At 34.1% G+C, this 14,624-nt stretch overlaps 1 protein-coding gene across 1 annotated transcript in view; it reads left to right on the top strand.

Moving 5' to 3' along the window:
• The window catches only part of PTEN (phosphatase and tensin homolog), a 65,977-nt gene that overhangs the window by 9,937 nt on the left and 41,416 nt on the right, over positions 1-14,624 (top strand). Inside the window, exons 2-5 of the mRNA XM_087702368.1 lie at positions 3,837-3,921; positions 8,454-8,498; positions 10,331-10,374; positions 13,181-13,419. Of these exons, the coding sequence (XP_087558494.1) occupies positions 3,837-3,921; positions 8,454-8,498; positions 10,331-10,374; positions 13,181-13,419 (413 nt within the window). The remainder of the gene's footprint in view (positions 1-3,836; positions 3,922-8,453; positions 8,499-10,330; positions 10,375-13,180; positions 13,420-14,624) is intronic.

Raw genomic sequence — 14,624 nt, 5'->3', positions numbered from 1 at the left:
AGTGCTCCACTTAGTGTAGTTTTTGAGGGCATTGGTCCTTTGTGCACGGTGGCGCAGTGGTTAAATGCAGCACTGCAGTGGTTAAATGCAGCACTTTGTGCCAAGGTGGCGCAGTGGTTAAATGCAGCACTGCAGGCTACTGCTAGATCAGCAGGTCAGCGGTTCAAATCTCACCGGCTCAGGGTTGACTCAGCCTTCCATCCTTCCGAGGTGGGTAAAATGAGGACCCAGATTGTTGGGGGCAATATGCTGACTCTCTGTAAACCGCTTAGAGAGGCCTGAAAGGCCTATGAAGCGGTATATAAGTCTACTGCTATTGCTATTGCTATATTGTGCCTTCACAGTTCTATTGATAAGTCCCAGTTTCTCATGTGGCCCCTTGGGAAAATTAATTGTCCCCAGCGCTGTTTGTCCTAATTGGTATGCTACATCTGATATATTTGCTTCACTGTTCCCAGATAACATTCATTTTTATATAAATTGAAATAAAAGGATCCAGACACTGCTTTGCATGCACAGAAGCGGCGTGCAGAAGCAGCGTGTGCATACATGCGCGCACACGTGAACCAGTAGTAAAATAAATTGAAACCCACCACTGGTCTTATGGTATCATACTGAAGACTTTCGTTAGAAGATTTTGTAGAATTACTCTGTAAAAGATAGGACATCTTCCTTTACTGAGTCATTCTACTGAAGAGGCAAAACATGTTACCACAATGTATTCGAAACTATAGATTGGGGGTCCTTGACTTACACCCATCATTTAATTACCGTTTGAAATTACAGTAAGATGACGTAACCAGCTCTTGCACATACAACTATTGCAATAACTCCACAGTCATGTGATCAACTTTCAAGCACCTGGCAACTAACATGTGTATTTATGAGAGTTGTAGAGACTGAGGGCCACAAGAATACTATTTCAACTTACCCAGGGGCTTCCAATAAGCAAAGTTAGTAGGGGAAGACAGATTGGCTTAATGACCACATGATATTTGCTTAATGACCACGCGATTTGCTTAATGACCACTGCCAAAGGGTCATGAATTCAGGTATGATTCTTAACACTTAGCAACACTTTCTGTGCCCCAATGATAGTTGAAAACTGAGGACGAACTATATAATTTTGGATCAAATAATCATGGTTTTTAGTTAGTCTTCGAATTAGACAGCCACACAAATCCAATAAATAATCCAATAAATGCTAATAGTAAATAGTTCAAAAGTATTTTAGCTTTTTTTTCTTGCTTATTTCCTTTTCTCTTTTTTTCCATTCAAGCATTCTGTGTTTGAATATTTTAGGATTTTCAATTTTGCATGATTGCTAATGCTTCTGAGAACCCAGCTAACTTTGATGGAATCTATAGTGAACTCATTAAATCTGCTTTGATTTGAATATATTTCACCTTTTTGTTTTTGCCTTGGTCATTCGTTACCATGACTTATGATGCTTTCTCATTCTTATCATTACATTTTTTTTGTTTAAAAATCAGTTTATAACTTTTAATGTTCTTTGTTAATCGACACAAGTTTAACTAGCTGGATTTTGGCTAGTTGATGGTTTTTTTCATCTATTATTAGAGTTTTTCTGTTGCTAGCCAGAAATTTGTAGCATTCTTTCTTTTGGTTATTTACTTTCTGCTTGAAAGAAAATAGCATTGGGCAAATAAGAAAACTCTTTAATTAAATTTATCTATTTCTTTGTCTTTGTACCTAAAATTTAAATGTAAGAATGGATATTACAATTCTGTGTTAAAGCAAGCCTTCTATAATTTTAGTTTTTATTAATAGTACAAAATAATTTAAGAAAAACAATGTTCCTCGTTCTTTTTCCCGTTTCCATGCTTTATGGAATCAGTAATCTCGGGCTAGCCTTATATATATATATCAATTTTTTAAAAGCAAAAATAGGCATAAGTTGGTGACTTTGCATGAATAATTAAGAAAATAATATTTTCTGTAGACCTCTTCATTGTGTAATTTTAACAAAAGAGTTAAGGCACTTGAGAAATCTTCAGCCACAACATTGGAGGATTAAATGATTCCCTTTTTATTAATAAAATTGTGGTTTTCCTTATTATTCAGTGACATGATAGCAACAAGGTCTAATTGAGCTATTTCCTCTTTTCACAAAGGAGGCAGAAGCAGAACAACCACGAAAAGAGAAAATCTCTGCTTTTCTGCTTACATTTAAATTACACAAATCTAGCAAGACAAAAAACTTTAGTGAGAAAAAACCCTACCAAGAGAAAAGATTTATTCTTATGGCTGTGATGTGTTTCTTTTGTTTCACTGGGAATCAGTGGTGATTAGCTAAATGAATAAAATGATATGGAGAGTACTTGTTCCTTGAAATCCTTATGCTGTTTCGTATTTGGGTATATACATAATTTTATATTTGTTTATTTAGTCTTGTTTATGTAGTGCAGTGTTTTTCAACCACTGTGCCGCGGCACACTAGTGTGCCGTGACATAGTGTAAGGTGTGCCGTGGGAAAATTACTTTATATATAGTCAATATAGGCACAGAGTTAATTTTAAACATTTTCTAATGGTGGTGTGCCTCGTGATTTTTTCCATGAAAAAAGTGTGCCTTTGCACAAAAAGGTTGAAAAACACTGATGTAGTGTATATTGGAGGTGGTGATCCTCTGAGAGCTGTATGCAACGAAATTTCATTTTAATGTATGCCAATCAAAGTGACGATAAAGCTGTTCTGTTCTGTTCTACTCTACTCTACTCTACTCTACTCTACTCTACTCTACTCTACTCTACTCTACTCTACTCTACTCTACTCTATTCTGCCTGTTATCCTAGCTTTACAATAATCATGATATCTTGTTATGGCTGGTGCTACTTGTCAAATAGCATATTGTAATACAGACATTCATCTGCTTATAAACAGGTTACATTCTGAAAGGCTGTTTTGTTATATTAGTCTTCCAGTACTACTAAGCTCTGGTTTGTGGAAGTAGCTGGCTATTTAATGGTTAGTTGGGCCTAGGTATTGTTATCTCTGGTGATGTACATGGTTATGAACTTCTTACCTGGTTCCTAAGTTTAGGTTATACTTGTGTATTCATGATGCAGTCATGATGCAATAATACTATTTGACCTTAAGTACATATATTACAAGTAAACACTAATATACATAATTAAGACAATGATTTTATTAGATTCTTTGGAAAAATTTTTTTATAATTCTATATAATATTGCTGAAACAGTGAAGTTATGTGGAAAGACAATTTTTTTGTTAGAAGTACTACTTGCTTAATCATTTAACAACTGTTTGAGGTTATGACGGGTCCCCCCAAAAGTTATGCATGATCTGTCCTCAAAGTTATGACTGTCACTCATACACCCTATCCCTGTGGTTATATGATCACATTTCAGGTGCTTGGCAGCTGGCTTGCATTTAGAACCAGTTGTAGTATTCTGTGATTTCTGGCAAAAAATGCCCATTTGTGAGAATGAATTTGCTAAGTGATCGTGTGGTTTGCTTCACAACTATGTGGTTTGTTTCATGATTATGGTGAAAGTAGTTCACAGATAGTTGTAAAATCAAGTCATGGTTACCCACTTAATGACTGCAACAAGTTATGACTAAAATTCTGGGCTCAATTGTGGCTGTTTAGCTGTAATAGTCCCTTTAGGTGCTATTGCTTTTAAGTTGGACAATTTAAATAATAAGCCAGTTTTCGGGGAAAGCACTGCTTAGCGTAGCTGACTAATTTTTTAAAATTTAAATTATATAATTAAATATTTGAAGTATTTACTACACTTAACTGTGCAATTTTGTAAAAAATTGTAAATATTTCCTTTAACGTGAATATTCAGATATTTATCCAAATATCATTGCAATGGGTTTTCCAGCAGAACGACTTGAAGGAGTGTACAGAAACAATATTGACGACGTTGTAAGGTAAGAATGTATTCTCAATGTCTTAGCTCAATGACAAGCTTAATATTTTGTGGTTTGTCAAAATGTTTACCACTCTGGATTGAATGAATGAATGAATGAATGAATGAATGAATGAATGAATGAATGAAAGAAAGAAAGAAAGAAACAAACTAGTGCTGCCAGTTTATAAGAATTGATTAGAGAATAAAAATATTTTTAAAATTTGGGTTCTGTTCTGCAAAAGCATTCATACACTTAAGAAAGTACTACAGTAAGCTTTTAACTTAATATTATAAAAAATTATATATATATATATATATGTATGTGTGTGTGTGTTTTATTTATTTTATTTTTATTTGTGCTGATAAATAAATAAAGGGAGACTAGTATAGATCTATTTCAAGCTATTTATAGATCTATATTAGTCTCCCTTTATTTATTTATCAGCACAAATAAAAAAAAACAAATATAACAAAGGCAACAGTAAAAATATTGGGTTTCTGTCGTGATGGACTCTTGTGACGAGCCGATTGACAGATGATGGAAGCAGTTAGCTTCCTCCCATAATTGGGGCTTACCAGGGATTGTGACTCTAAATATATATATAAATATAAATACCCCCCTCCCGCAAATAAAATCATCCCCTCTCAGTAATTGCATCACTACCTCATCCATTGAAGTCCTTAATCCTGGTGGGAATGCCCTTTCAATGTCAAAAAGTTAGGTAATTCCTGCCTTGTCATCTGAAAAAAAACTTTAATAAATATATTTTTCAAACATCAATAGTAGAATTCAACTTTCACATGATGATTTTGTAAAACTATATGGTATTGATCTTTCAGTAGGCTGGACTTGTTTGTTAGTCTCGCTGCTTAGTCTGAAAAATTTTGCCTATGAAATTTATAATAGAGGAATTAAATATTCCAAGTATTGCTTATTGAATAATAAAATAAAAACTGAATCAAATTTCAACTCTTCCTTGCTGAAAGATAGTGTTGTCATCCCCTCCCCCCCCTAATTTTAAAACCTCCTTGGCTGCCCAAGGTTCAAAATCTGGAAAGGCCATTTCATAATATATTCCCTTGGGATATTATTAAAGCAGAGGAAGCTGTGGAAAAAACTGGTAGATCACTGGGGAGATGATTATATGTAGAAGGCAGATCATTGTTAAAAAAAGTATTATCCCACTTGTGACAATTGCCCTGAAATAATCTTACTACCTTGAAAAAAGTTTGACAAAAGTTTCCTTAAAAGCACAATAACTGCACAAACCGTAGTGAAACAATCCCATTTTAATATGTCACTTTCTGTGAACATGTTCCTCCAATGCCAGGCCACAGATATAGCAAATTTTTTTTTAAACTTATACTTTATTGACTTTATTGCTGCTGCTTCCTTTGTTTGATTATTTTTTAAAAGAAATTAAGTATTAAAAATAAATTATTTTTAAACAGAGCTTAAAGTTTTATTTGAGTGTGAGAACAAAAATTTACACAAAATAATTTGGTGTTTAAAAAATGTTTTATAATGCCATAAGGGTTATCTAATTTTTATTATCATACAAGTTTTATCATTGCACTTCATCAATTGTAGTACATATATATGGTGCAGGGTGGTAAAATAGGACTGTTTTAAAAGAGGAAAAATAAAATGCCATTGATAATGGCATTAAATAAGTAGTACTTTGAGTTAAAATTGCTAAACAATAAAGGAATCTTTTGTTCCCTCGGACCTAGCATCTTCTTTACTGCATCTGATTTATAGACCTGAATACGTTTATGTCTTTATGTCACAGTTATAATTTGGAGCATGACATCCTTGAAGCGCATATTTAATTTAAAGCTTTCAGAGAGGTGAAGTGAAAACCCATTCATAGTATTAAGACTGTCACGTCCTCTGGAAAGCACAGCACAATTGCTTTTCCTGGTGCTTTTCCCCTCAAACTATGGGTCATGCATAAATATGTACTCAGCCTGGGATACCTGTAGAAGCAGCTGTTTTTATGGTAGATGTGTCTACAAGGATTCCTAAACTCTTTAAACTTGCCTCAAATATTATCAACTCTAACCTAGAGAATAAACATCTCAGTTCAGATGGTTTTTTAAATATTACACAGATCAATCTCCTATCATGTTTATCCTGCCTAGTGTTCATACTGATTACTTGTGTAGTAAAACTAGTATCCAGTGCCATTCCAGTTGTCTTATTTTAATTATCTTTCTGTTGAGATCAGAACAAACTCAATGTGCTCCTGCATGTACAGAATTAATCAATACGATTTCTGATAGGAAATGTTACAGAAATTGCAAGAATTTTGGTATTTTAGTTGCATCCAAAGATTTAAAAAAAGGATAAAACAGTTCTTTAAAAAACAAAACTGAAGAATAGGGTGCCTTTCTTCCAAAGACCTTATTTATCTGATTAATTGAAATACTTTAAAAATAGGTATTAGTTAGAGCAAACAAAAGAATCTTGAAATAAGTACTCTAATGTTGGAACTGTTAAACAATGGTTACATTTGTGGTTTTGACTTACCGGCTTTCTGTTGATTCATTTTCTCATCCAGAAACTTGACAATCAAGCTTAATAGACTATGAAGGGGTAGTAAGTTGGCAAAAGGACAAGAATCAGTTATGATTTGAAAATTGTTCTCTGCAAATACATTTCACGGATAGGTCAAATCTGGAGGTATTTCAGTTACATGAACGGCATTTCAGCAAATAATACTTGAAAAAAGAAGCTTCGCTATACATTATTACTTCTCAGATTATATATACTGATTAGTATAATTTGTAGATACCCAAAGTAAATGAAACTTTATTACACCGTGATGCAATTTTTAACTAAGACTTTAAAAGTAATCTCTCTGACAATAAATAACTAAATAGAAATCTAAAATATTTTACAATTCAGCTTGCTTTTACTACAATATATTTGTTAAAAACATGCTTTTAAAAGAATCAGGGTTAACTTGTTATGATAGCAAATTATTCAGAAAAGAAGTACTTGAAAAGTATTAATTATCATATATACTAATAGTATGGTATAATATTTTGGACAAGGAGATCTGGAATTTGAGGCATTCTGATTCTTTCTCCCAAGATAAAATGAGTAAAATAATGGTGCAATTCCATATAAAATAGATCTATATAAAAACTGCATTATTTATGTACTAACACTATTTATGACTCTAAAATTGAAACTTGATAATAGCAGGATTTGAGTATACTTTAGTACATTGCTATAAGAATACATTTTTATAATTTTTTTCCCTGGGATTTATGGGTGAAATAATCATGATAATTTATGAGCTGGCATGTATAACAAATATCTCTGTCCATTTTTGCAATAACACTAAACCATTAATTCTGTCTCAAGTGTGCAGTAGCAATGCACTCATGCATAGAGCTTAATCAGTTCATCCAAGTAGTTAAATACCATGGAAGACACAACTGAACAGCTACCTTAATACTAACAATGTAGATTGAATTACTTCTACGTAAACAAGAATTCATAAATAAATTTGAAATCCTGAATTGATGATTGACCATAGCATACAGATTTTGTCAGGTGTCCAAGGTAGAACTTAGCATAAGCTTCCCAGACAGCCTACTTAACAAGACTAGATAGGAATCTTTATTGCATACCAAGATGAAGCCAATATAAACAGATAATTTTCTCTACCATCATTAGCATATAGCCTTTTCTTATCCTAACTACAGCTTAAATCTGGTGCGTCTTTGTCCTGCCTTTCTCATAGTTTACGGATTGTTGCCTTGGACTTCTCAGTTTTGAAGCTGTTGGTTATTTAGATAACATCTTTGCCCTAAGAAACTTAGATCCCCATTTAAACTCTCAGTTATTTAACCTCTATTAAATCTCATTGAGATTTGATGTATTAATAACTGGTTCTGTGAAGCTTTTTCAGTTTCAGAAATATGGATTCATAAAGTTAGATTATGATTATGCAAGAAATAATCACATTAGTCTAAATATGTGTCATAAATTTTATGAGTGGTTTTTGATAAATGATGCAGTGTCAGTAACCACATAGCACATGAGTCAAATTTTAACTATTAATTGTTGAATATTGGGATTTCCTAGAATAGTGAAAGAAAATTAGTACTGTACATTCTGTATTGTGGATGTAATTAAAATGCATAAAACCACATTTTTGCTTAAAAACCTGATATTCTACTGATATCAGACAAATTTGAAGCTGATTCTACATAGTCTATTGTGAAGTAGAGTTGCATCTATTTTTATTTCAGACAGATTGAAAATAAAAATTAAATTTCGGTGTAGATGGTGCCTAGAAATTCAACTTTCTTCAGTTCAGTAACAGGAATACTTTTTAGAGTTTATATATATATGTAAAATGTAACATTTCCTTAAATTTATAATTAAGGGAAAGATTATAGTGAAAAGCAGCAGTTTATATGGTATATCCATAAAATATTATTTAATCAAATTGCTCTCAAATGTATTTTATTCTATCTTTTAAAAAAAAAATAGCATCAAAGTGAGTTTAACGTATCACTTTTTCTTTCAAGGTTTCTGGATTCAAAACATAAAAACCATTACAAGATATACAATCTGTAAGTATTCTTGTTTATGTAGCTTCTATAGATACTGGCCTTAAAATATGTTAAAATGCATTAGCAGTGCCCCCCCCCCCCCAACCGCTTGGACGCCAAGGACCAGTTCTGCAGAGGGCAGTTTTTCCGTGGGCTGGGGGCGTGGTTTCGTGCCCCGCCGGATTACTTGCACATTCCTACTCACTTGTACAGCCAGGTTCTTTAACAGGAAACCTACGAAACAATGATATGTCACGTAACTTGTTTTAGTTTTAGCAAGTGAATGACTTCATAATGAGTAAAAAGAGAACTGGAACATTAATAAGTTGAGATGATGCTTTTTTCTGTAAAGCAATTGAGAATTTTGAGTTGAATTGCTAATGATCCTTATTAGGAAAAGCAGGTATAAACCTTTTAATATTGATTTTCTTAAAATAAAATATTAAAATATTGATTTTTAAAAAGATTCAATATATTCCAGGTTTGCGGTTTAATAGGAATAAGGGTCATTATTATATTACTTACTTCCCTACTCAATTCAGTATTATTTAGTTAGGAGTTGCTTCTCCATAGTGGTGGAGGTAGTATCCAGGCTGGGTTGACCATCCACTATTAATCAGAGTCCCAAATTTGCCTAGGAACATCACAGCTGAACAGTGATAGGAATGCACACTTTATTTGAGTTAATCATCTTTCCTGCAATCACATTTTTTTTTCTATTTTCAGATTTATGTGCACTGTAATTTTATTATTTTGGGTAGAAATTTATTAGGAGGTCTACAGTGATTGTCACATTAATTCCACAAATAAGAAAATGGTTCTGTACATACCTGTTATATTTTCAAATGTACCGGTATTCCTCTTTTACCAACTGTAATTGAGACTAACAAAACCTTTGCTAATTAATGTCGTTATGTGAAATTTCAAGCAACTACATCTTACTTAATGGTGTCACTTCCAGCTGCATTTCCCAGTAGTCCTTGACTTACAACACTTCATTTAGTGACCGTTCAAAGTTACAACAGCACTGAAAAAAAGTGACAAATGACCATTTTTCACACTTACCACCATTGCAGCGTCTCCATGGTCACATCATTTACATTCAGATGCTTGACAACTGGTTCATATTTTATGACATTTCCAGTGTCCTGGGGAACATGTGATCCCCTTTTGCGAACGTCTGACAAGCAAAGCCCAATGTGGAAGCTAGGTTCACCTAACAACTGTGTCCGTATTTGAGCAACTGCAGCGATTCGCTTAACAAAGCAAAGTCGTAAAACGGAGCAAAACTCACTTAACAAATTCCTCACTCAGCAACATATATTCTGGGCTCCATTGGAGTCGTAAATCGTGGACTACCCGTAATTGGGATTAAACGACTATCCTACAGTTCTCAGCGCAATGTCAGGTGATTGCGACTTAATGGCTTCCTGTCAGCTGCCCCACAATGACTGCTTGTCAGAAGCTGACCGTGAGCGCTGTAGATGGTGATCATGTGGCTGTGGGATGCTGCAATCCTTGTAAACGTGGATCAGTTGCCAAGCGCCTGAATTGCAGCCACTTAACTGCAAGGACACTTCAATTGCTGCAAATTTGAGGAGTGGTCATAAATCAATTTTTTCAACCCTGTTGCAATTTTGAAGGGTTTGGTGAAGGATCCGTTGGTGGGGACTCTTTGTACCTCCATTTATCTATATGGCATGGAGAACACCCAAACAGTAGTGCTTCACCCTTTTCTTTTATTATTGTAGTGTTAAGATTGTAGAAAGAAATGTATACTGAATACAATAGGTTTGTCCCCCTACTAAATGATAAAATAATGCTTCATGCAATTTTAACTTTTTTCTTTTCAGATGTGCTGAAAGACATTATGACGCCACCAAATTTAACTGCAGAGGTATGTTTGTTTTGTATTTCTCATAAGCTAAGCAGCAAGAGAGTAAGCACACCCTTCAATAATAATTCCATTTCTGAAGGGTTTTGTGTTTTAGTTTCCTTTTAGTTTCATCCCCTTTATTGTTTGAGGGGTTAATTCCGGAAGAGTGATCTCTTCACAAAATTTCATGACCTAAGTGGCCTCCAAGCACACCAGATGTCTCCTAGAACTTCATGCAAGAGTTCAGTCTCAGGAATTTCATTTTTAGTCCCTTGTTATCCCTATCCCCAACTCTTAAAACACTCCCAAAACAAATAATTTAAAAGACTGAGAATTAGCTCTTTCAACAGCCCTTCAGAAGTTTGGGATGCTGAGTTGTTTTTTTCCCAACTCCTCAGAAATTGTTTATTCTTAAAAGGTTATTACGCACTTACGCAACTTAACTGTATGAGTAGCTGTATATTTGTCCATATTTTGAGAATTAATGTTTTGAGAGAGATTAATGTTATACGAGATATAGATTTGTGGCTCTTTATAAGATTTAGTAAATTAGGACTAATATTTTCTTTATAGTCAGAATTTGCACTTTATTTTAATTTGATCTCTGAGGGAAACAAGAAGTTCAGCTAAGGAAGTGATGAGATCGCCAGAGTGTGCCCTATCAGCTTTTTGGTAATAGAGGAATTGAAGCGATTTCTTCGAAACAGTAGTAAAATTCATCTCATTGGAGAGAAGGCAGGTATCTTAGATCTCTAAGAAGTTTGTTTTTGAAGGAGAAATCCTTACCCCCACCCCCCAAAAAATCCTGACACTGGGTCAGATTTCATCACACATAGTTTAAAGCAGATAAAATAAGTAAATAACTTCAATTTGTAGTCTGGGAATACTCTAAGGTCACAGGAGTTAATGCATGGATTATGAGTTGTGTACCTCAGCATACTATAATAAGCAAGGAATTTATTTTGTTAATGCATCAGCTTTTGTAGCTGTTTGATCATGTACTTCTATTTGATGTAGTAAAATATCCATCTTATGGTGAAAAAAAAACCATCAATATGCTACTTGTTGGGCTCCATAGCCTGTAAGATTTTATTATTTTGGGATTATTCTAATTTTTAAAAAGGGGAAACACTATATTTATAGCCTGCAGAAGGTTTTGTGACTCTCAGATATTTAGTCCCTGTGGCATATTGAAAATAAACATTTTAGGGGCCTCTCTCCTAAGAATTGTGCCCACTGACTTAATAAAATATATGACAAACTGATGTTACAGAGAGCAAGATGTAAAATAATGATGAGGGGAGTAACTTAAAGACTAAAAGATGGTCCTTAATTCTGTGCCTTATTGGGAATGGATGTATATTTAACAGTAAAGGGCTATTTCTGAGGAGGAGGAGGAGCAGATAGGCTTCTTGTCAAAACATGTAAAATATGTATACTTTTGAACTGGAAATCACAATTTAAAGATAGAAAACAATTCATATATCAACCATAAAGAATATTGTTTTGCATGTTGTGCTTAGTGGTTAATTCAACAGAATTTAAGAGCTGCCCTTCTCAAAAATTTCCAGCTGAAGGGGTGGAGGTTAAAGCAAGTATAAGTGTGTGTGCAGCCCTTTCTCTACCCAGATTGAGCCTTTCACGTGTTTAATCATGTGCCTGAATAAAGTGTCCATTTTTTTTCATGAACTGGCTATCATGAAGGCTTACAGCCTCTGTTTAAATGTCTTCTCAATAGTGATCTTAAGGGAATCAACCCCCCCTTCCCCCAGATTGCCTCAGTCAGTGAGAAATGTAACTATAGAACCCCCTTCACAACCATTATCAAGAAGGAATTAAGGGGCTGTTAATACTGCAATGCAGATAAATTGCCATGGTGAGAAGAGTCTAACCTATACAAATTGCCAATCTGCAAGAATGGATATAGCTTTGTAGAAAGTTCAGCAGTCATCTTCTGATACTTTTAGTGATTTAAGGAACTTTTGATACTCAGTGATATGCAGGCTGAAGCTACTTAGAAGACTATTTTCTTACATTGGGTGGTGAATTATTTTTTGTTGCTGACCAGCTTGGTAGCTTTTGATTTGTCTGAATATATCTCATTGATTTCACACCTTGCAACTAAATTTTGTACTAAGGAAATAAGGTAATTGTCTTATTTCAGGTCTATTTATTTTATCACCCACGAACTTGATTTAATATGATTCATAAATGATTCTTTAATACTATGTAGTTCATACTTCCCCACCCATTCCCTGGCTGGGAGGCAGTAGAAAATTTCTTTCATATTGTGTTAAATTCAGTTGCATTTGAATCTTGGTCACTGATTAATTTCACATATAGTTGATTGAAACAAAGAATAAAAACAGACACTTCCATTTACCCTTGCTGGTGCTAAATGCAAAAGTTGACAGAGGGAGTCAATGAGTTTAAAGATGTTTCATATGAAACCCAATCATATTTTGCATCTAGTTGCAATTATTGTTTCTGCGCATATGTAAAACCAAAGCCACGGGTATATCTCTTAACTATTTTTTTTTTAAAAAAACCCTAAATGGTCAGATAGATTATTTAGACTGAACTGCAGACAGTTTTCAGTATCTAGATATTTTTTTTCATTAGAATTTCCTGGAGGAAATGGGGAGTGATGAAGATTTTGAGTTATGGAAGCCAGTGTTATTAAAATAATCTGTACATGGCAACCTAGAAACATCCAGGTTTTTTTTAATTCAAGAAATTATTTAACTGATATTTTTTAGCATGGATTACTACAAATATCTTTGAAAATTAGCGTTCAATTTAATAATACAATTTTTTTGGTTTTTAGTTGCACAGTACCCTTTTGAAGACCACAACCCACCACAGCTAGAGCTCATCAAACCTTTTTGTGAAGATCTTGATCGATGGCTTAGTGAAGATGGCAATCATGTTGCAGCAATCCACTGTAAAGCTGGAAAGGGACGAACTGGTGTAATGATTTGTGCTTATTTGTTACATCGAGGAAGGTTTCAGAAAGCACAAGAAGCTCTAGATTTTTATGGGGAAGTAAGGACCAGAGATAAAAAGGTAAGAAACTTGCTTTTTCCATGTTGATGTTATTTTCTTTGCTGCGTCTTGATTCTTGGATTTCATTGGGGGGTGGGTGGGTGCGTTATTGTTGTCCTTACCATATTATGGACGGTGAACATACAATTAATAATATTGCAATGTTATTTAATTTCTTTTGACTTACATGATCAGAAACATCTGCCTTTAGGTGTAAAAATGCATTTATGTTTCTTTGCAACAGTAAATTTCATTTAGGATTTGAGATTCTCCATAGTGTACTTTGCTCCACTTTTTTGGATTTGAAATCTGGTAATAGTAAGCATTCAGTCATTTAGTGAATATTCTTTTAGAACGTCTATATATGATTATGGTAATATTTGAGAAATAGATTTATTTCCTGTTTCCACTGTCTAGTTTCATATAAGTATAGTATCGCTATTTTTTTACTAGATATACATTAACTAGAGCAGTGTTTCTCAACCTTGTCAACTTGAAGATGTCTGGACTTCAACTCCCAGAATTCCCCAGCCAGCATTCGCTGGCTGGGGAATTCTGGGAGTTGAAGTCCAGACATCTTCAAGTTGACAAGGTTGAGAAACACTGAACTAGAGGCACTTCGCTGTATTTAGCTGATCTAAAAGAGTTCAACGAATCAGATCTGCTAAGATTGAGATGGGAAACTTCCAGAAAATCCCAAGGCCACAAAACTAGGCTGGGAAATTTGGAAGGGGGTGGGGATGAATGAAACATCCTGGAAGAGGGCAATAGCAAATGGCTTGATTTATTGCCAAGAAAATTTAAGCATAGTCATTAGAATGCAAGGTCAAATCTGCGGGGCTCTTTACCTTGTTAAGAAAATTACATATTTCCCTTTGATCCATGTCAGAAATATATTTATTAAAAGAGGAAATACACATAATGAAAACCTCACATAGGATTATCTTGCTGATGCAGCTGTTAAGAGCACAGCTATGTTTCATTTGGGAAGGAAGCCGTATTAATGTGTCTGCTTCCTGCTTATATGTTAATAAAGCATCAGTCGCTTAGTTGATTTATTGCATGTATTTCAGTTAATTGGTTTATTTAACCCTGCATGTAAGTAAAATAAAATTTTGAAAAAGGCTACCAGTTTTGGGTGAGCCATGCAAATATTTTAGAAGATACATTAGTTCCTAATAATGAAGACAAGCATCTGCTTTCCAAATACTTTTAGAAAGTGCATG

Source organism: Thamnophis sirtalis, unplaced genomic scaffold (assembly GCF_051295495.1).
Source record: "Thamnophis sirtalis isolate CommonGarterSnake01/CBP01778 unplaced genomic scaffold, rThaSir2_p1.2 scaffold_15, whole genome shotgun sequence".
Taxonomy (NCBI): domain Eukaryota; kingdom Metazoa; phylum Chordata; class Lepidosauria; order Squamata; family Natricidae; genus Thamnophis; species Thamnophis sirtalis.
The sequence above is the reverse complement of the archived record's forward strand: the minus strand, read 5'-3'. Positions and strand labels throughout refer to the sequence as shown.